The sequence below is a fragment of the Neofelis nebulosa genome, chromosome 15, assembly GCF_028018385.1.
Source record: "Neofelis nebulosa isolate mNeoNeb1 chromosome 15, mNeoNeb1.pri, whole genome shotgun sequence".
In the NCBI taxonomy this organism is placed as follows: Eukaryota; Metazoa; Chordata; class Mammalia; order Carnivora; family Felidae; genus Neofelis; species Neofelis nebulosa.
This window is the reverse complement of record NC_080796.1, coordinates 67,386,313-67,407,949: the sequence shown is the minus strand read 5'-3', so window position 1 is coordinate 67,407,949 and position 21,637 is coordinate 67,386,313. Positions and strand designations below refer to the sequence as shown.

At 45.5% G+C, this 21,637-nt stretch overlaps 1 protein-coding gene across 6 annotated transcripts in view; it reads left to right on the top strand.

Annotated features, from left to right (window-relative positions):
• PBX1 (PBX homeobox 1) overlaps positions 1 to 21,637 on the top strand; it is a 299,046-nt gene that overhangs the window by 243,262 nt on the left and 34,147 nt on the right. For all 6 annotated transcript variants that reach the window (XM_058700010.1, XM_058700006.1, XM_058700008.1 and 3 more), the window contains 3 exons: positions 5,013 to 5,203; positions 11,908 to 12,043; positions 17,124 to 17,283. In XM_058700010.1, the coding sequence (XP_058555993.1) occupies positions 5,013 to 5,203; positions 11,908 to 12,043; positions 17,124 to 17,283 (487 nt within the window). The remainder of the gene's footprint in view (positions 1 to 5,012; positions 5,204 to 11,907; positions 12,044 to 17,123; positions 17,284 to 21,637) is intronic.

Genomic DNA, 21,637 nt, shown 5'->3' with positions numbered 1-21,637 from the left:
AAGACCCTGTACAGTCCACTCAGGACTATCTAGGTACAAGGCAAATGCAAACTTAATAGAAAATTTAAATTTTAAAGTAGAAATAGGCATTTTAAATTTTAAAGCGAAGAAAGTTTCATTATTGCACTCCCATCTACCTCTGAAATGGATTTCTACCGAGTCCCTTCTTTTATGAGGGGGAAAAAATTGCTGTGAAGCATGAAGCCAAGCATGGAAGCTCAACGATCAGATAAGCCTGGGGAGGGTTTGAGGGGAGGAAAAGAGAAGCGATCTGGTGGTAAGAACCTGTGAGTCATTTCTGTTCACCTTCTTGGGAGACAACATACATTCTTGCCACAGTGTTGGCTCATGGAGACACTTCCCAAGATCTCAGGAGATGCTGAGCCCAGGCAGCGGGCTGATCCCTGAAGCTTCTCCAACCCGATCCATCACTGTAGAGTTAAGAGTCTGCCCTCACCTGTGGGATAGCTTGGGAAGACAGATGGAGATATTTCCTATAAAGGTCTCTAGCCTCTTGAGTTCTTCCTACTCAGTGCTGTTCCTACTTGACCTGCAAGATTAAGCCTGGTTATAACAACCTATCTAGACCTGCCATCCATTTAACTCCCTCCAAACTCCAGGGGCACAAGAAGGGCCCAGAGGGTGGCTTCCCCCACTAGACCCATGACTACGATGGATATTAGGCTGGAAGGTGTTGAAAACTGGCTTTATTCTTAGCTCAGGTTGCCAGCAACATAGAAGAACTGACTGTTTACTTGATTTAAACCCCCTTGTCATTTTTCTACGCTCATCCAAAATGAGTAAAACACTGTTGCCAACAGCATTGCGCTTGTCTCTCAAGACAGTTTTGTGGTTGGGTACCCAGGACAAGAACTGCCACCCTCTCCATTTTGATACAGGTGAGGGAATGGAGATCAAAAGGCTTAGCTTGTGTATCTGGGTCACACATCCTGTGAAGGGCAGAGCTTGCCCTGGAATCCAGTTTCTGAGCCTTAGTTTATGGGCTCTTATAAGAACACCACCTGACTGCACTCAATATGGAGAGAGTGTGGACTTGTGTAGACAGGGAGGGAGTCAGCTTGTCCTGTGTTACTTCCATGGACTAGATTACTGGTACCTAAGAGAGGCCAGGGCTAATATGCTTCTGGATATCTGCCTATTTTAAATAATAAAGATGTGGGAAAGCAGAAACTCAGAAAAACTCCCATCAGTACAGGACAAATTATATAAGTATGGTGGTGATCATCTGTATTTCTTATTCTTAAAAAAACTAACAAATCATTTCCTTAGTTTCTGGGCAAGAACTGAATCCTACTTAACACACTTTGGGTGTTTAGTAATTTATTAATACTAGTTATATTGTTAATTATAGTAAATAACGGATTGTAGGGAAATTATGGCATTAAACTCCTCACTCATATGTCTGGGAGATGTATCTTCTCCACTTTTCTGTGACCATTCCTCGTAGGAGCTTTTTTAAAATCAGGTAACTTCAGGAAAGTAAAAATGTCATTCTCTACTTCAGTAGTATGTGGGTAGAGTTGCCAAATTGGCTATTAATAGCTGACTCTGTTGTTTTTATTGGTTTTGTTTTTAGCATGGTGGTGATAGATGACCAGACGATCAATTAGCTTTCTGCTAACTAGGTATCATCGCCCTCCTCAACCCCATCCCTTAAAACAAAAACAAAAACCCCCTACCTGAATCAGCCTTTGATTCACCCTGAGGTTATTCCATAAAGAAAGCTTCTAGAGATGTTTATTAGACAGAAAGGAAAGAAATTCTTTTATTCAGTAAATGGTGTTGGTAAAATGCTCTTTCAGCAGATCATGTAGGTAGCTAAGGTATATAAGAACTGATGCATTCTAATAGACAACACCATGATGTCAGAAAGCTGAATTTTATTCCAGCTGACATATTTTTTTTAAATGATGGGTCTTGGAGCTCTCCAGGGTTCTCCAGCTTTCGTACATAATGCTGCTGGGGCGTGGATGGGGCTGAATCTGTAAGGCTGAACTGGGCTGGGTTGGCGGGTTCACGGCTAAGAGGACCCTAAATCCTAGTTATATTCTTTGCCGAGATTGGCACCAAATCCACTTTGAAGGGGTGAGGGAAGAAGGCGGGCTCAACAGAGTGCAGGACAGAAACTTAAAACTCTGGCCTGTTGAGCGGAATGTTCGAGGCGGGGGCTTGTCTTTAGTCTGCGGCTCCCAGAAACGCCATTGCCCTGGAACCTCGGAAGGGTCCCTTTGAAATCCTTGGGGTCTCTGGGGCACCCGGAATGGCACCTCCTGAAAGTGACTGCCTTTATGACCGTCCACAGTGGAGTCGGCCCCGTCACAGAAACTTTCAACCTCCGAGGGTTCTGTGTAGTTAGCGAGTTGTAACCTCAGCTCTCCCCATCACTGGCGCTTCGAGAACACCTGACCTAACAGAGGCAGCCCAGCTTCCCAAGGTGGAAGCTGGCAGGATCTGAGGAGGACTCGTGGATAGTGAAGGTCCTGGGAAAACCCAGATCGTTATGCTCTGTCCGTCTCACATGGACTTGGACCTCGCCTCTGCTCTCTAGTGTGTTCCCGAGCAGCTGCCTCGTTCCACCTCAGCAGTGGGTGAAAAGACCCCACTGTCTGTTTATGGCAGAACAGAAAGGGCCCCAGGATGAAATGCCTTGAATAAACATCAGATATTGTGAGTATTTTTATTCCCTGTAATGAAGCGCATTATTGTGAGCCCAGCACTGCGGCTTCCCAGCGGAGAGCGAGTGCCCTTGACAATGCCTCCCCACATCCAGCCCCTCCTCCCTTTGAACCCCCACGAGGTCAGGAGGCTGCAGGCTAGCGAGGTGCAGCGTTTGCCCACAAAGCTGGTTGGGATGCTTGCTGTGTGCCTAACCCAGCACTCCCCACCCCGTGGCCTCATCAAATCCAGCCAAGTGGATGCCAGGTTTTCTGTCCTTCCCCTTGTTTACAACTGGGGGCTGGGTGGGCAGGGAGGAAACTTATCATACAGATCTTGGGTTTATATAGTAATTTTCTTAGTGGAGAGCAAAATGCTACGTGGACCTGATCTACGGATTTATCTTCAGCATTTGCCTGCAGAGTAGAAAGCAGGTGTTTATCACCCTGTTTATTTTTACCAAGAGAGAAACTGGCACCCGGACACATCCTTCTGCAGCCAGACACACACCTAGTAAGTCATCTGACCCTTACCATCCCCTTTGAGGTGGGTGCTGCCACCCCCAATTCACAAATAAGGAAGACGAGTCACAGATTAGACAACTTTCCAAGGTCCCACAGCTAAGTGAGTCCCAGAGGCAGGATCTGAGCGCAGACCATCCAGGCCCTTCTCGCGTGCTCCCCTGTGTTTGCGAGCACGGTTCACTCCATCCACAGGTCACTGTACAGGTCCATAGTTGCTGCTAGCCTTGCTACAGGTTTGCAGTGATTAAATCTACTCCCTCAGATGCATAAAACGAGGCACGGAGTAGTGATAGGCTTTGCCCAGACACTTAGGGAGGCGGGGTCAAAGACCAGACCTCCCAGTCTCCAGTGTAGACGTTGCCCGGTCGGCTCCGCAGGTATCTTTGGCCAACCAACCTCAAAAGATTTCTTAGAGAAATGAACAGCGAGTGGGTTGTTGGCACTGCATTCTTGACAGATGTGAAAGGCTTTGTGCTGGAAAAACAGGGGCCGTGCAGTGTTCTCACGAATGGGTGTGTTTCTGTTATTGATATTAAGTTGGAGCCCTTTGAGTCCTTGGTTCTTCAGCTGTCCAACGATCGTCTTGCCTTTTTCATTACGAATCTAATACAGTTTTATAACGTTGCTGTGAGTTAACCTGTGCATAGACATTTTATTGAACGCTCAGCTAAGGAAACCACACTTCAGATGTTAAGAAATAGTAACCACAGGAAGGGTAGTGATGTTCAGAGGAGCAAGTTTGGACGGAAGTCCCCGGCCTGGAATAGGAAGTGTTAAGGGTCCTGACTCAGCTGGTCCTTTTTTGCCATGTGCCTTCAGAAAAGGCCCTTCCTCTCTGGGCCACAGTTTTCCCAACTATAAAATAAGAAGGTGGGAAATATGATCTTTCACTTCCCTTCCAGAGCTGATGGTATGTTAGTCTAACCTGAGAGTTTTCCTTTCTGCAGAGATGGCTTCCGAATCCTCGACATCATGTGTTGATGCTATTTCTACAAGGCCTCTGAGGACAGATCCCTTTTGTGTCGTGGCTTTAGTGGGTCTTCCGAAGGCCGACAGAGGAGGCAATTCTCATAATAAAACTAAAAGGAGAAATAGGTTGATGCAAAATCTCCCGGGAAGGTTAGCTTTTAATTCCATAATTCCATTCTTTGGCTGTTGATGCATACGAAAATCAAACATTTGGAAGTTCTAATATATCAGAGATAATGAGCAAGGCAGAAGTTTATGCGGTATTTGGCCCCCCAACTGTCTCTGGCTGTTAACATTGGGGTGAAGGGCTGTAGAGTGCATTTTTTAAAAATTTTTTTAGCATTTATTTATTACTGAGAGACAGAGCACGAGCATGGGAGGGGCAGAGAGAGGAGGAGACACAGAATCTGAAGCAGGCTCCAGGCTCCGAGCTGTCAGCACAGAGCCCGACACGGGGCTCGAACCCACAAGCCACAAGATCAGGACCTGAGCTGAAGTCGGACGCTTAACTGACTGAGCCACCCAGGTGCCCCGGGCTGTGGGGTGCGTTTTATACTCGGATTTGTGTTCTCACCTTTCAACTACAGTAAATCATGAAAAACAGGAATTCTTTTTTTCCCTTAAAAGAAAAAAAATGTCCATGGTGGCCAAAAGTTAAATTCAAACAGGATGCAAGGTATTTCTAAGCAACCATTTACTTCATCCCTCTGGCGTGACAACACCCCACGAACTTGTGTGGGGTGAGTTGGCTTCCCTTGTGCCAGTGTCTAGAAAAGCCCACCCAGCCTTCCGTCCGGGCCCGGACCCTCCACACGGCCCCTGTTTGTTGTCCTGCTGTTCCAGGCGTGCAACGAGTTTACCACCCACGTGATGAACCTGCTGCGGGAGCAGAGCCGGACCAGGCCCATCTCCCCCAAGGAGATCGAGCGTATGGTCAGCATCATCCACCGCAAATTCAGCTCCATCCAGATGCAGCTTAAGCAGAGCACATGCGAGGCCGTCATGATCCTGCGCTCCCGGTTTCTGGACGCGCGGTGAGTCGCCAACGGGGCCGCCTGTCCGCTGGCAGGGGCGGGGCAGGGGGTGGGGAGGGCATCCCGGATCTGGGGTTGGGACCCACAGTGGGCCCTGTCCACAGGCTCCATTTTCATCGGGTGAAAGGCCACGCCAAACGGCAACCTGCGGAAGTCTCTTGGGTCAGGTGCAGGAGGCTGCAAGACCGGATTAGCGTTGGTTTCAGACAGCTCCGGGAGCACGTGTGATGGGGACGGATGCTTGCTGTCACCACCACGGCTCCCTCTGAGTGCGCGGCGGGGATGACCAAGCTGGGTGAGGGCAAAAGCTGCACGTTTGTTTTCATAGCACTGGGTACCGCCGTGTCGTAGCTCTGGGCCCCTAGCGGTCTTCCTGAACGCTGCAGTGACGCGCGTCCCCCAGCAGGACAGTGCGGTTTGAGAGCGAGATCTCTTCCACCGTATATACGGGCAGGGCACGCACTCAGTTCAGCTCAGCAAATATTTGGAAGCGGATTGCCACGTGCGGCGCTCCGGGCTAAGTTTTAGGAGGATGGAGATGACTGGGGCCATGGTCCATGGGCCCAGAGGAGCAGGGGCTGGTCTGATAAGGCACCATATTTTTCAATCAAGGCTTGATATGTTCCATCTGGCAGTGCTACTCCTGACCTCACGTGTGAGTTCACAGAATTCCGGTGAAGAAACCCTGGATGGAAAGGTCCTTTTAAAAAAAAAAAAAAAAAGATAAAAAACAGAACAGAGAGCAAGCAATCATTTCTTGGTCCTTTACTCTCTTGACCAGTGGGTTTATGCATCTCTCTCTGATTTCCTTTAACTTCTATTTCGCGGCCTGCAAGCTGGTGATAATCCTATCTTTCATTTACTCCGGAGGAGTATTTTGATCATCGTTCCAGCGGCCACGTTTTCAGAGTGTGGGCGCCCCTGGCGACTCATGCTCCCCCTTAGATTAGCCAACCTCTACAAATGCGGCTTTCATCGTTCATTACTTCGATCCCTAAAAATCATCCCCATCTATGATTTTAGTTATTAAAGCTCTAGGTATGTCGAGGGAGTATGCCATTTCATCGTTTATAGTTTTGCCCCTTCTCAGTGAGACAGAAAGACTCACTGCTCCTGGTAGAATTTTTTCGCTGCCACCGTCGTGCCTTAGCTCTCTCACCTGTATCTCTCTCTCTGTTCACAGTTGTGGTCTTTGCAATCCACAGACCTCTCTAAAACTCCTGGCATCTCCTAAACTCCCTTTCTTTCGGTGTGTTTTGGGTCGCACGGAGCATGAAATGAGACTGCCAGCCAGCAAAATGTATCCCTGGGCCCCCAGAATGCCAGAGGGTTAAGTCAGGACAGAGTGAAAATACAGACAGCTTTTCCCAGCTGGGGAAGACTCTGGAGGGGGGAGGCAGCGTCGCCCTGAAGCGGGGCCCCTGTGCGTCGATCTCCCTGGCCTCGTGGCCGCTGCCAGCCCGGCTTCTTTAAAGCAAACTGTTGCACACCGTACGGAGTGCAGGTGACTGGTGACCTCTGTCTGGGTCGGTCCCCTGCCCGTGCTACAGCCACCGCCACTCTGCGTGGCTTGTTTCCATCCCCATGGAAACTCCCCTGGTTAAAATTCTGGAGTTGGTATGTGTGTTGGCAGTTCCTGAAAAAGAGAAAAGTTGGGCCCAGACTGGATTTTTTTTTGCGGAGAGAACCCGGGGAGAAGGGAGGCGCAGAGTCATTGTCTTGTTGGATTTCTTCTCGCAGGAATTGGGCTGTGTGTAGTTGGAGGTCAGACCCCAAACGAGGCGAGCTTTGTACACAGTTGCTGTCCTTTCCACCAGCTTTTGCCTACATGGTTCCAGTTGGCATCTGAAGGACGGTCACTTAACAGAGGGTCTCTTTCCTGCTTTGGTTGCAACCTTTGAATCCTTGCCTCTGAGCCAAGCTTCAAAACGAAAACAACTCAGCTATTGTCATTGTTACTAGCATTGATTTTGAAGATATATTTGGTATCAGTGAAAGAATATAACTCCAAATGCCAGCCCATGGCTGAGCAAAATGGCTTTCTCACTCAAAAATAAGTGTGGACCTCTTGATTGGGGTAGTTCATTTCCTTGCTTGCTTCCTGTGCTGTAATTGGGGAGCTAACTTGACAAACCTTGGTGAGAAAGACAGACAGACAGACTCGGTGCTGATATTCATGTGCGTGTGATGGCCAGGCCTTCATCCCTGAAAGATTCGATGGAAGACAGACGAAATGCAAGGGGACTTTGACTTAGTAATAGGATTAGTCTTTGTAATGTAACAGGTATGTAGAATCGAAGGGTCCTGCTTTGCTATGTAACACTCCTTGTCTTAGTTTCTCATGACCACCTAACGGATTACTCAAATCTAGCAGCCTCAAACAACACAACATTATTACAACACAGCTTCTGTTGTTTAGGTGTCTGGGGACAATTTAACTTAGTCTCACAAAGCTGTAATCTGGGTGTCAGCTGAGGCCGTGACCTCATCAGAGGCACAGTTCCTCTTCCAGGCTTATTCCCGCCGTGGGCAGCGTTCAGTGCCTTGTGGTTGTGGGACCGAGGTCCCAGCTCCCATGAACCACTCTCTCCATGGCTAGCTCTCATCTTGGCTGCTTGCTTTCTTCCCGGAAACCAGCAAGAGAATCTCACTATTTTAAGGCTTTAACATCATCTCCCTGAACAGAGGATGATACCTTTTTATCGTCACGGCCACACTTGGGGGAGGGCGTGGATGCCAGGCTGGACTCTTACGCCTTTCTAGACCTCTATCATCCATACCCTTCAGCTGAGCGCTTGGTCCAGCTGTGTCCATTCACATCCTATCCTTTTTCTCTTCCTTCCGTTGACTTAATAGTGCCAGAAGAACTCATTCATTCATTCACTCATTCATTCTACATTTATTCTCTCCTGGTATGTACCAAACATTGTGCTATAAAACTTGGTAAAGTTATTGTCAGCATCATAAACACGGTTTTCTCAGTTGAAAGAGAGAGAACTTAGGAACACTCTTAATGGTTTTCAAGCAATAATTTTAACTTCTGTTTGGTAACATTTTGCTGGAGACGACACTAAGACGATAATCAGATATCAGAAGAACACCTCTGCATTTCACCCCGAGAGAGGGATGCCGTAAAAACTAATTAGTAAAGCGGAAGACAACAGGAGGGAAGGACATCCAGTAAGGTCTGGGCAGACTGGCCCGTGTTTAGATTTGTGTATCTCATTGAGTTTTAGTCTCTGCCAGAAGCTGTAGCAGCCACTGGAATAACTAAGGGGGGGAAGGAGAAAAACATATATAAATGTGGGTCCCACCTTCAAGGAGCTCATTGCACTTAAAACCGCATGTTACACATGCTTACCTCCTGGCTGCACCGGACACATGCTTACCTCCTGGCTGCACCGGAAGGGGAGGCGGAATGCAGGACGGGGCATCTCAGAGCTGGCATGGTGTTTGCCAAATAGCCTCCACCCCCCGTTGAGCAGAATGAAACAATGTGATCCAACTTTGACAAGCAATACTTACTGGAACGCTTCCCGTGTGTGAGGGCACTAGGGTTTCAAGGATGAGTGACACATGGCTCCTGCCCTTGAGGACTTTGCTGTCTAGCTGGGGAGACGTATGTGAGCTTGTGGCAAATGCTGTAGGAGAGGAGTACACAGGGTGGTGTGACAAGGTCAGGAGCATGGAAGTCACGAGTGTCTTTGGGGAATGGAGAAGCAATGATGTGGCTGGACGAAACTATGCAGAGCATGTTTAGGGATGGGGGAAATGAGGCACCAGGGATAGGCTAGGTCCGCTGCAAAACCCTAAACTATACCCGTGAAGATTTCAAAATTTGTCCTGGTAAGCAGCAGAAACCTTCAGAGCTGTTTGAGGATGGAGTATAGTCATCGACAGCGAAAGTTCCCAAACTGCACGGCATGGATTCCAAGTCTGGCTACCTTTGTAACCCTGTCCTCCCTAGGACTCCTGTCTGTAAAGTGGGGATAACCCTATACACAGGAATAAACAAGGGAATAAGAAAACAAAAACCTTAGTATAGCGTCCGGAATATCGTATTCATACAGTGATTCAGCTAGAATATGCTAAGGATCACTGCGTTATAGATTCCTTATTATTATTATTTTATTATCATTATTGTGATTGTGATTGCTGTGATTAGTGACATGATCAGACAGTGGCCTATCGAAACCCATTTCAGAACTAGTGACAATAGGCTGGAACGGAAGAGTTGGGTTTGAAGGACTAGACCTGGCAGAACTTGCTTTCAGGCCCGTCATCGGACGAAGGTAAGACAGCAGGAGAGGCTGAGTCACTCCCAGGTTCTGGCAGCTGTGAGGTACTCAGGTATTTGAATGAGCGGATGAATAAATTTAGACACACCGAAGCGTGGCTATGGGGATGTGGGTAATAGAGAAAACGGAGCTGATTTGGGTGCAGTGCGATGCTGGTTTTGGAGACGCGGAGTGTCTAGGCTGTGCGATGGGAGATGGGCAGTGATCCTCCAAGAGGCGATAGGGCGGGAGGCAAGATAGTTGGTACTTAGCAGCGTATGTGTGCTGCACCTGCACTTCTCACTCTTGAGTCACTATGATTCAAAAGTTTCCATTCCTAAAGCGCCACATGTATCCAATGCTATTTCATCAACCCCCACATTTCTTATGTTAACAGCCTAGATCCCCACCTCCCAAGACCCAGAGTCTCAAACGTTAACCTACCAAGCCTATCACACTTCAGGCCAAAGCCAGGGGGGTCGCTCAAATAAGCGTATCATCAGAAGTATATTCTTTTCACTAGCTTTCTTGAAATTCTGCAAAGTCCTGATCTTGGGATTGCCAAGGCCCTCAGCAGAGACCGTCACGGAGAGAGGTGATAAGCGAGCCCATCAGAGTAGATGAGACCGCCTAGGGAAGGTTGCACATCGCAATGAGAAGAGAGTCGGGAACAGCTGTCTGTACCAGCCCCACACTCACCAGCTCATTCCAGAGAGGCTTCCTTTGAGCTCAGTTGGAAGACTCCCAAAAAATACAGTGTGATGCTAATGCAGACAGCTGAATGAATGAACCAAGGTTCTCCCAATTAGGGGAGCCTTCAGGGTCCAGTTCCCCAGGCCTAAGACAACTGTTTTCTTTAGGCAGGGAAGAAGCCAGAGGTTACCGAAAGCCTGGCCCGGAGCCCTTGTTAGCCACTTGGCTACTTTCCTCAAATTCCCAGCAGGCGAGGACTTTTAACAAATGCCTGTTTTTCGAGTTGGGCTTTTTTAATCCGTTCTGCCCAATTTCTGATGCTGGGTGACCCAGAAACTCAGCGTGATTTGGGAAAGTGACTCGGGCTTGGCATAGTCTGGACAGATGTGGTTAATACCTATGGACAGATGGTGTTCATCCGGTAAAATCAGGCACTTTATTGTGTTAATTAATCCAAGTGGGACCCTGAAAATACAATATTAGCTGAATTTCCTGTCTAGCAAGGCGATCGGTGCTTTCTGTTGGGCTAAATCGGGAACTCCTGTATCCTGGCATAACCAAGGATGTTCTGGAAATCTCTTCCATAAGGAAGAGCTTTTGATAAAAGCAAGAAAGGCAGAGTGCTAACAGAGCTCATTTAACGATGGGGTCCCCACCGCCTCGAGGAGGGCCAGCCAGCCTCTGCTGTGAGCCGGGCGTCCCCAGACAGCTCCCCAGCTGCCCACAGGCCAGAGCTGTGAGGAGGCAGTAAAGCGATTCTCACTTTAAAGTAGTTCAATTAGCACTTTTTTCTTAAAGACAGAAAAACACTTTGGTTCCAAAAGTGGTTCTCTTCCTTTCAGCAACCTGTGTATTAAGAGGATTTCTGCGGGCTTTGTTTTACCATTTAGCAGCTGGTCTTGGTGTGATTTCTCTCCTTCTGAGGGAGGTCAAGCAGTCCAGGGGGGTGATTCTAGTTTCTTCCACACCCTCTTCCCCAGATGCCTTTACAGAACATTGTATGCATTTACCTGGGAATGGAAGAAAGGGGAAATGCTCGCTTATTTTTAACTTACGGCTATAGAGTCTCTGTGTAATCGGCAGGAGGCGATTTGTGTATAAGAAAGAGGGCTGGGTTGTATAGTCAGGCAGACCCGAATTGAGGTCTTGGCTCTATAACCTACCAGCTGAGTGAACTTTGGTAAATGGGAAGACCCGTACCTATCTTGCTAGACGTGTAGAGTGAGTAATTTGAGTTGATGAGTGGGAAGATCCAGTGCCTGGAGCCTGGTAGGAAGAAACACCATCACCGGGCATTCACCATGTACCAGGCACCGTGCAGAGCCCTTTCCATGTGTGGCCTCATTTTCCTGTTCTGGTCACCCTGCGAGGCCAGTGTGACTCCTTTCGCTCTCAGCTGAAGAAGCTGAGGCTTGGAGAGGCATCCCAGCCCCCCAGCGGGCATTCAGTTGGTCCAGGATTCAATATCAAGGTGGTTGAGTTGTACAACTCCATGGTCCTCACCCCTCTGTACAAATATTGGCGACTGATTCTCTGCCCCCCGTGAGGCACCACGAAGCATTTAACAAATGCTTTCCGCGGCGGTTTTGGCACCCAGCCCCTTTGTGCAGATTTCCCCTAATTCCACGTTTCGCTCCAAAATTTGCCTTTTCCCAGAAGGAGATCCTCGTCTCTCCCTTTTTATGTGCACTCGGTGTGAACTTTTTTGTCCTTCTTTCCTTTCTGTTCATGAAGGCGGAAGAGACGGAATTTCAACAAGCAAGCAACGGAAATCCTGAATGAATATTTCTATTCCCATCTCAGCAACCCTTACCCCAGTGAGGAAGCCAAAGAGGAGTTAGCCAAGAAGTGTGGCATCACAGTGTCCCAGGTAAGGGGCCCTCAAAAGGCTCAGCTTCTAGCCTGGCTGTGGTGGAGCCCACATGGCAGGGTCTTGGAGGTGTGGCTTTACCAAGCTTTCATGCCTTGCTCGCTTTAGCATCCATCTGCTAAAGCCCTAAAAATGGCAAGGTGAGCACCTTATATGTTGAAATAGGAGAGCTTCCAGGTAAGTCCCTGGGCAAACTAGAGAGGGTCTAGCAGAACTGGAGGAATAGAGTACAGTATAAAAACAGGGTTGGGGTTCTTCCCGTTGAATGCTCGGTTGCTTTAAAAATGGGCCAACGTTCTTACGTGTCCTGGGAAAGCCATCTGCATTTGTCGCATGGTTTGCTCAAACACAGGCCATTCCTTAGCTCATCTTTTGCCCAACCCAAGAAAGAGCCAGTGAATGGAACTTTGAGATGTCCTCTCTTGACGTGCTCGTCTCTGTAACTGATGGGAGGTAGGACTTTTAACATGTCTCTGTGATGGCATCAGAATGGTTGCACAAAATGTCACTGAGTGCCCCCTTCCACCAAAGAGCAATAACCATAATAGTTGCCAGTCAGCATGGAAAGATACATGATAAAAATAGTTTTATGGACCTGGTGTCTTCAACAGTAATACAGAAATAGAAAAGTAGGTAATATTTCTGTGTACGTATATTTTGTAGGCTCAAAGGATCTCCAAAACTTCTTATTTAATCTGAATGCCATCTCAAAGATGTCCACTGGTCTCTAGTTAAGAACAGTAGTGAGAATTCTGAAATCTAACAGAGAAAGTCCCTCTGAATTCTGTCACAGGCAAGAGAACCAAATGTACTGGCATTTCCATAAAAGGGGTTGGGGGAAGAAGGCTACGAAACTTCACCTGGCATCTTCCAAGTAAAGGAGATGCTGTTTTGTATAAACTGAGCATTTGTACTTCCTTGAATTAAATCCTGGCTTCTGTTACTCCCTGTGGGGTACTGATCCCATCATCCTCTGTTTACCTAAGCAGAATTAATTCTAGTCAAAATCGAGAACTCCACGCAGAGTACATACAACAAGGAGATTACCAAGGCCTCCCCCACATGCTGTGGGGATTTTGGCAGCAGTCTTGCAAACCCCGATTCCTTTTCATCTCAGACCTTCCTTAGATGCTTTGATTCCGGTGGAGGTTTTTCCAGTCTTAACCCTGGGAAAGCAGAACACCAGAGATCAAGCTCAGGTGACCTGGTTTTGTCCAGGTCTCGAACCATTCTTGTCCAAATTCAGATCCCTTGTCCACAAGAGAAGAGAATTGATGTTTTTGATATTTGCTGCATGTTTAAAGGATGGTTTCAGGTAGGAGCCATGTCACTGACAGCGAATTTGATACATGGAATGTTCTACTTCTGAAGCAGAATTAAATCACTATATGGTCTGACTTGTAACTCTGGGATTCAGAATTCTAAATCCCTGTTGAAGATAGAATGAACTCTTCAGGAGTTAGTTAGTCTATATTAAATCTAGATCAGAGATGGAATCCCGGCCCGTTCCAGCAACCTTCACTGACTTCATTATGGAAATGCAAGGTGCAAATAATTTGCCCATTAAAATGAGTATTTATATATGGTATCGCCTTTCCCTTTCCTTCATCCACCTTAAGGCCACGCCATTCTTCCTTCCCCATCACATTACTCCCTCTCGACAACTAAGCTATCCCACTGTTGCCAAACAAGTCCCAGTGGGAGACAGTATGATACAATATCACAGCAAGAGCATTTGGCCAGGAGCATGTTTTTGTCAAGAATCAACTGTGAGATTTTAGGGAACTCCCTCTTTTGGGGTCTCAGTAGCCCTGCCTGCCAATCATGGTTCATTGGACCACACAATTTATTAAATTTCCCTTTAGTTCCTAAATCTTGGGGATGCAGATTTGGGGCTTGTGTGTGTGTTTGCTGTAGCTATTTTGAGGCTGTATCTATCTTGCGTTTTGTTTTGTTTGTTGTTTTGTTTTGTTTTTTGTTGCCGCTGTCATTTATTTTGGTTAATAATTACCCCTCCATCTTGAAATTATCCTACCTTGGTTTTCTTGCCACTGTCCTCTCTGGAGTTGCCTTCTTCCTCTTGGGCCACTTTTGCTTGGTCTTCTTAGAGGACCTGCTGTCTCTCTCGACCCTAGAAGTACCATTTTTTCTTTAGCCCTTGTCTCTTCATGCCTATACCATGGTTCTTGACCATTTTTTTTTTTTTAGCCACAGATTCTTTGAAAATCTACTTATTGTTGATTCCTCCCATGATCCACAACAAAAAGTGTGCTGATATACCCAAATTTATCTATAGACCATCCTCCCCTTTGATCCCTAAACAGCCCTTCCTGTATTACCAGAGCTGCTTGGCGTGTGGTCTCAAAAAAGACACTTTGGAAGCTTGTTCAAAATGTAAATCCTTAGATCTCACCCCAGTCCTGAGTTAGAATCATGGCACGGGGCGGGTTGGGGTCTGTTTTCACGAGCACTCCATGCACACTTTGACTCAGAAAAGTATTGTTCTACACACTTTGTCTGAGTGATCTCTACTGTGCCTCCGGCTGAAAGTATACCTTTATTTGAACATCCAGATGAGACTTCTGGAACACCAAACTCCTATAGCTTACTTCCCAGGGGACCCTGCCATGGCTCTTCCCAGGCTCTTCAAACTTAACAAGTTCAAGAGGCAATCAAACTCTCCCCAGAGAAACGATTATTTTTTGTGTATTACCTGTCTCAGACTGTGTCTGTCATCTGTGTGTCCCCAGGGCCTCGCACATAGTAGATCCCCCATGACTATGAACAGCAAGCTAATTAATGAAAGCATTGGTTATATCCGTGGCTCGGGGCATCTGATATCACCTCGTGGGCCATGTTGGAAATACGTGAACTGACTAAGCGTCTTGTCTGCCGATCTGTCTGCTCTTCTCACTGATAAGGGAATCACTCCACCGCCACGTCCCTTCTCCACCCTCATCCTTCTCTTCCTTCTTTTCTCTCATGTAGCTGATTTAACCACATAGACCTCAGACATTTCTTTTCTTCCTCAGAAGCCCTCCCAAACTACCTTCAACTTTCCACCTTTCTTCCAGATCATCCAGTTATCTTAGAAAAATCTTCCTCTTTTTCCTCTCTGTCATCTGAAGAGTGAAAGTTACATCAAGGAAAGCATGAGTTTGGGAATGAAATCAGATATCCTGTGGTCCTAAAATGGCCCCGGAGTGCCCTTTCTCTCTTAATGTAACTCTGTAGGCACCAGCATTTACAATAAATAAGACAATTTCTCATGGAATTTCTTTCTCTCCTTTCCTTTACTAATACTGCAATGGTATGGTTTGATTTTGGTGACAAAGGCTTGGTATTTCTGCCATGGTATAAGCCACCCAGGCCTGTGAGGGCTAACCTTATAAGATTTCTAAGTTTTGCTAATGCATTTAATTTTTTTTTTTTTTTCAGTTTATTTATTTTGAGAGACAGAGCAGAGGAGGGGCAGAGAGAGAGAGAATCCCAGGCAGGCTCCGTGCTGTCAGTGTGGAGCCCAATGTGGGGCTCGAACTCACAAACTGTGAGATCATGACCTGAGCCGAAACCGAGAGATGCTTAACCGACCGAGCCACCCAGGCGCCCCTAAGTGTTGCTAATGCATTTAAAAGATAAATGTAGTTTTGCGAGAATTATTTTTATCTGCCAGTGTTGGGGATACGTGTGTTATCAACTTTCTCTTCCCTCACCAAATTCATGATTCGTTTTGGAACTTTCTTTACAAAAAGACAACATTTTAGTTTGGAGTCATATCTGGAATACAGGGTATAAAACATCCCTCACTTGAATTTCACTGCCTCTGTACTTGTCTGGCCGAGGTCGTGGTACAAAGGGAACGGGGGGGGGATGTAGAATGGAGTGAGGACAGCTGCTGTGAGCCACATGAAGGAAATAAATTAACAAGTGAAAGTAAAGTAGGCTTATTTTGTGTATTGGCTTTAGCATTTAAAGCCTGGAATTCAAAGGAATAATGTGGTCCGCTTCAGTTTTTCCTTGTGTTGTTAACACCAAGCTTTGCACAAAATACTTAGTGAAATCCATCAGATTGAATTATATTGATCCTAAGGTCTATAGTACATGCCGCTAAGAATCTAGTCAATATTAGCATTATTTAACTTCTATAAATTTGAAATTATTCCATCAGTGAGAGCACCTATATGTTGATATAAATTTGTATGGGTATTTTTTTTTTCATTTCTTTTTTTTTAAGTTTATTAATCTATTTTGAGAGGGGGAGGGGGCAGCGAGAGAGGAAGAGAGAGGATCCCAAGCAGGCTCCACGCTGTCAGCATGTAGCCCAATGCAGAGTTCGAACTCACAAACTGTGAGATTGTGACCTCAGCTGAAACCCAAAGTTGGGAGCTTAACTGACTGAGCCACCCAGGTGCCCCATATATGGATATTTAAAATTCGTGACCCTTGATTGCTCAGTGTTAGCATTGATCAGTAACAGGCATTTTGCCTGAATTGCTGTGCTTATTTTGGTGTCATGTTCTTAAGAGGTAAGCGACTTTATGGGGCACCCGGGTGGCTCAGTCGGTTGAGCATCCGACTTCGGCCCAGGTCATGATCTCACAGTTTGTGGGTTCGAGCCCCGCATCAGGCTCCGTGCTGACCGCTTGCTCGGAGCCTAGAGCCTGCTTCAGATTCTGTCTTCTTCTCTCTCCCCCGCCCCCACTCATGCTTTGTCTCACTCTGTTTCTCAAAAATAAATAAAATGTAAAAAAAAAAAATTAAAAGAAAAAGAGGTACGCGACTTTAAAATGCCTGCCCTAACTTACAGGTGTCCAAGTCTCAATGAGCAGCTCCTTCCTAAGAAGTTTTGCCGCAGTGGTCTCCCTAAATGGCGTTGTATTAAGCAAGAGAATCTCATTGTCTGCGATGGGTCCTCTCAATACTCTTCCTTCAGATCTTTTTCATTGATGTTGTTAAATCAGCATAGGATCCGTCCACGTAGCCTGCCTCTGCAGCCCTCTCCTGATCCCCTTCTGTTTCCTCTGAGATGTTTGCGCCAGATGGAATGTTAACTTTCTCCTCTTCTCTTAAACTGCTCTAGGTATCAAACTGGTTTGGAAATAAGCGAATCCGGTACAAGAAGAACATAGGTAAATTTCAAGAGGAAGCCAATATTTATGCTGCCAAAACGGCTGTCACTGCTACCAATGTGTCAGCCCATGGAAGCCAAGCTAACTCACCCTCGACTCCTAACTCAGCTGGTTAGTTTTTTCTTTGATTTGGGGGGATCGTGCTCCATTTTTTGTACCTGCTTTTCCTACATTGGGGTTCTCTTTTAATCCTTTAGGTTTCTGATTGGTTCACTGATGTATTTGATTTGTCTTTTTTGTTGTCGATGCCGCTTTGGGTTTTTCCTTTCATTTCCAAAGAGCAGTGCGTCTTACTCTTTAGAAGACGGGTTTGTCCGGACGTTTGCGCTAATGTGTCTGTTTAGGTTGGACGGACCTGAATTGGTTGGTTTGGATGAGAAGACCTTCACATTCTCCTTCCAAAGATGAACTAGATCTGTTACTTAGAGATAGTCCCTTGGGGCTCTAGCATTTAGTCTGTTTCACATGAAGTTTTTAACCTGGTCTACTTTGCTGTTCCCATCACATAGTGTGTGAGGGACCCACCTCTCTGCAGGAATATTCCTCATTACAGTGCTCTGGTGTGCAAAGCCAGCCTGGGATTACCCCTATCCACTGTTTATAGCTGTTGTTCTTTACTGTTTTACCTTGTTGGTTTCTTTATGTCAACTACAAAGAAAATTGCCAATCATTAATTCAAATTACGCATATTCCAGTTTTCCTATTATAGTATTAGTCATGTGCTGTGCTCCTGGTTTTACTTCAGTGAATATGCGTTCCATCACTAACTTCAGAGTTCAGGCTAACGTAATATATTTTGGGGTTTGCCTTGTACCACCAGTGCTGAATTTCCATATGTGAAAAAAACTGTCAATAATACATAAAATCTAACCTTAGTGTTTCTATGCTATGGAAGGCATGTTGGTACTTTTTTTTTTTTTTTTGGTAAGGGGAAACCAGAAATTGTTCCTTATTAAATAGTTGTGGTCTCAGATTATGTGGTATTTGCCCCCATAATGAAACATCCGCATTGATTTTGGTGGTTCGGTGCACATCTAAGAAAATCGATGCCTCCAACTTGAAGGGTCACAAATTTAAATATGTTTGACCATAACAGGATTATAAATCTAATTTCTACCATTTCTGGGAAGTGTCCTTGACCCCGAAACTTGTTTGTTCGCTAAAGTAAATTCTCTTTCTACCTTATGGTGGATGGTTATTGGAGACGTGTAAAGCTCCGCATGCTAACGTCTTCCGTGAGCTTCTAGATGCACTAATTTATTATCATAAGGCTCTCCACGTCACTGGCCTGTTCCATCATAGCCTTGTTTTGTTTAAATGGAATCACGCGTGAAGAGTGGCCTGAGCGTTGTAAGCATGGACATGGTAAGACAATGTAGAATTCAGTCTAGTTTTATTTTTCCCAGCATGCCAGGTTGGGTCACTCTGAAGAGCGTATACTTTTTGAGGTTTGTGCGCGTGTATTTCCTTCCTTCCCCCTCGTGGCCTGATTGACAAAGGATCAAGGCTAAGAGGTTCAATAACCAGAGAGTTTCCTTCTTCCCCATCTGGTCAACTATTAAGCCTTTCAGACTCCAGCAACACTTAGTTTGAATCGCACTGCGAGGCAGACATGTTCATTTGTCTCTGGAAGAAGTACAGTCCTGTCAACATTAGCAAAAACACACTCAACACTCCTGCAAAGGTTATCATAATGCAAAACAGATATCAAAATGACTTTTTCCTGTCCCTGATATATCTGCGTTGCAGATGGTTGACCATGATTTATGACTAGTCCCTAGAAGGGCCCTGTGGACTCCCTTCATTACTAAAGCCGTAACTTTTTCTTCGTTTCTAAAGCACTCAAAAAGAGAAAAGTAAGCATTTTAACCTCCCCCCCCCCCCCCACCCACCACCACTCTGGTTTAAGAATTATGTTGCCTCTCTTGGAATGTCAGTCAATGATTACAGTTTTCTAAGGAATTTTACTGGTGGCTTCAACTTATGTGACTCTTCTAAGCACAGAGTAAATTATCATGGAAAATTTGAGCTAAGCCGTCCAGTTGTGCCTAAGCTGTTGGAAACAATATGCAGAGGAACCCCTTTGTAGTGCTTTTTTTTTTTTACAGCAGAGACAAAAGAAAATACTACTGTATATGTGCAATAGCACAGAATTTTCATTCATCAACGTTTTAACAGAAAAAGTCTTATGGGGGCTTTTCTGCATTTTCCTTCGCTCTTAACACAACCTGTATCGTTGCACAGATAAAGTGAGAACTTTAAAATGTTCAAACTTTTCACCTAGGGTGTTGATAATCTTGTATACTAACTAGTTCTTTGATAATCCCAAAGGGTAAATGATCATTGAAACAGATAGGAGTGTTGAATAAGAGGTTAATATGTGAAAATATATTTTGGCTGAGTTTGAAGTCTAGAGATCTGGAACCTGGAAACTTTTTATATCCTTCATATTGAAGCAGGGTTTTTTTTCCCAGATGCTTTACTAAATATAAATACTCATTTCTACGGCAAAAAAGGATACTTTGCAAGTAAATCTTCTTCCCTCTAGAGGCTTTTGTGTAGACAAGCAGTACTCAAGTATCTTTATTTAGGTCACTTCTGAATATTCCTATTTGTTGATGTATGCCTGGTCTCTTGTTTCCTTAAGTATAATTCGTTAAAATCACTTTGGGTGAGGACCGGGGGCAGGGTGAGTAAGCATTTACTTGGCGTGTCTCATATCTGACACCAGCAGAGTTGGGCAGAACGGATGGAACAAAAAGGAAGAATGGAAGGATGACAAGAAAATGAAATCTTCTCACACACACACACACACACACACACACACACACACACACATCCGAAAAGGCAAAAATGGGACCATTCGAAGCAATAATTATAACCTCAGGTCCACAATCCTGCAGTCACCTGGGGGAACTCATTCTTAGTGTCCTATTTTTGATGAGATTATAAGAGCAAGAATAAGATCTCAGAAAAACAGGGCCCCTTTTGGAAAGTCAGATGATCTTCTAGGGAACATTTTAGCATCCAAGAAGGAAGAAATTGGCTTGTGCGTTACAGATGTTTTGCTGCCGCATAGCATCAGCATTGGTATTTTATTAGATGCTGTGATTAGCCAAGCAACCCCAGGCTCATTGAGGCTCAGGACCCCCTCCCACGATTCGAATTCTTTTGCTGGCTCTGGGGCGTGTGTTAGGGGCAACTGCGAGCTTGGCCATCAAAGTACTTCCTCTGGCACTATTTAGTCAGTGGCAAACTCTAGTACATGTCTGTGCTACCCCTAATAGAGGTTTGGTGTTTTTATGGATTGGGAGAGCATGTTCTTATTAAAACCCCTAGATTCTGGCTTCGTAAGAGAAGTTTATGTATGTAGGACCCACAGAGAGGAGGTAGCACACCCAGAGAGGTTGGCCAATCCTTAATAAATCCTTAGGAACTTTTCCAATTTTTTTAAAGCCAAGCGAAAGAATTTATCACACTGATGTTTTCTGCTGTGTTTTTTTCTTCCCTTAATTTCTACGTTAGAAAATGAAAACACAGCCTGCTGGAATTGGAACTCTAGAACCTTGCCATGTGTGCCTGCTAAAGGGATGTCACACTGAGCCAGACAGCCTCTCCTTCTTGTGCTTTGTCCTGAGTAGAAAGTGGCAATGATTTTTGGAGTTTGGAAGGGGACTAATCATGGAAAAGAGAGAAGCAAGCCTGAGATGCAGTGAAGCTTACGTCTATCAAAGACGCCCCATCTTTTGCGCCTCCGGATGGTGTAGGGGGTCCAGTCTGATCAGCTACCATCTAATCTCTCTGAAGCCTTGATTTCAAGGCTGCACAATTAGGGTAATACTTGTCACATAGCCACTTTATGAAAATGCTATGGGGAATAACGAGCCAATACTTTTAAACACTTTGCATTCCTCAGCAAGGAAAAGCAAATCCTCTCTTATGCTACGTCATTGGTTCTCAACTGGATGAACTTGTACCTCAGGTGATATTCCGTAATGTTTGGAGACATTTGGCTGTCCCACTTTGGGGAGGTGGGTACCACTGGCATCTGGTGAATAGAGGCCAGGGATGTGGCTGACCACCCTCCGATACATAAAGCATTCCTTCCTCCACAGGGAAATTTCCAGGCCAAAATGTCAATAGAAACCTTGCTTTAAGTTTAGACTTGATCATTAGTATTCTGGTTTTCGGATTATGAAGTCAATTGTTTTGTTTTGTTTTTTTTCTGAACAAATTTAAGTCTCCTAAAGACTCTTCGGTAGCAATGCAGTCTTTGGGAAATGATCTTCCGAAGATGGATGTTAGCACATCTCCGCCTTGCCATATTTGCCTGAGCAAATGCATTAGAATCCGTAGGTGATCCATTAGTTCTTGTCTGTCTAGTGGATTGTAGATTTAGCTCTGTATATGCCCCAAATGTCTGGACGACAGCTTAAATGAGCCACTTGCCTTCCTTCCCTCTCCA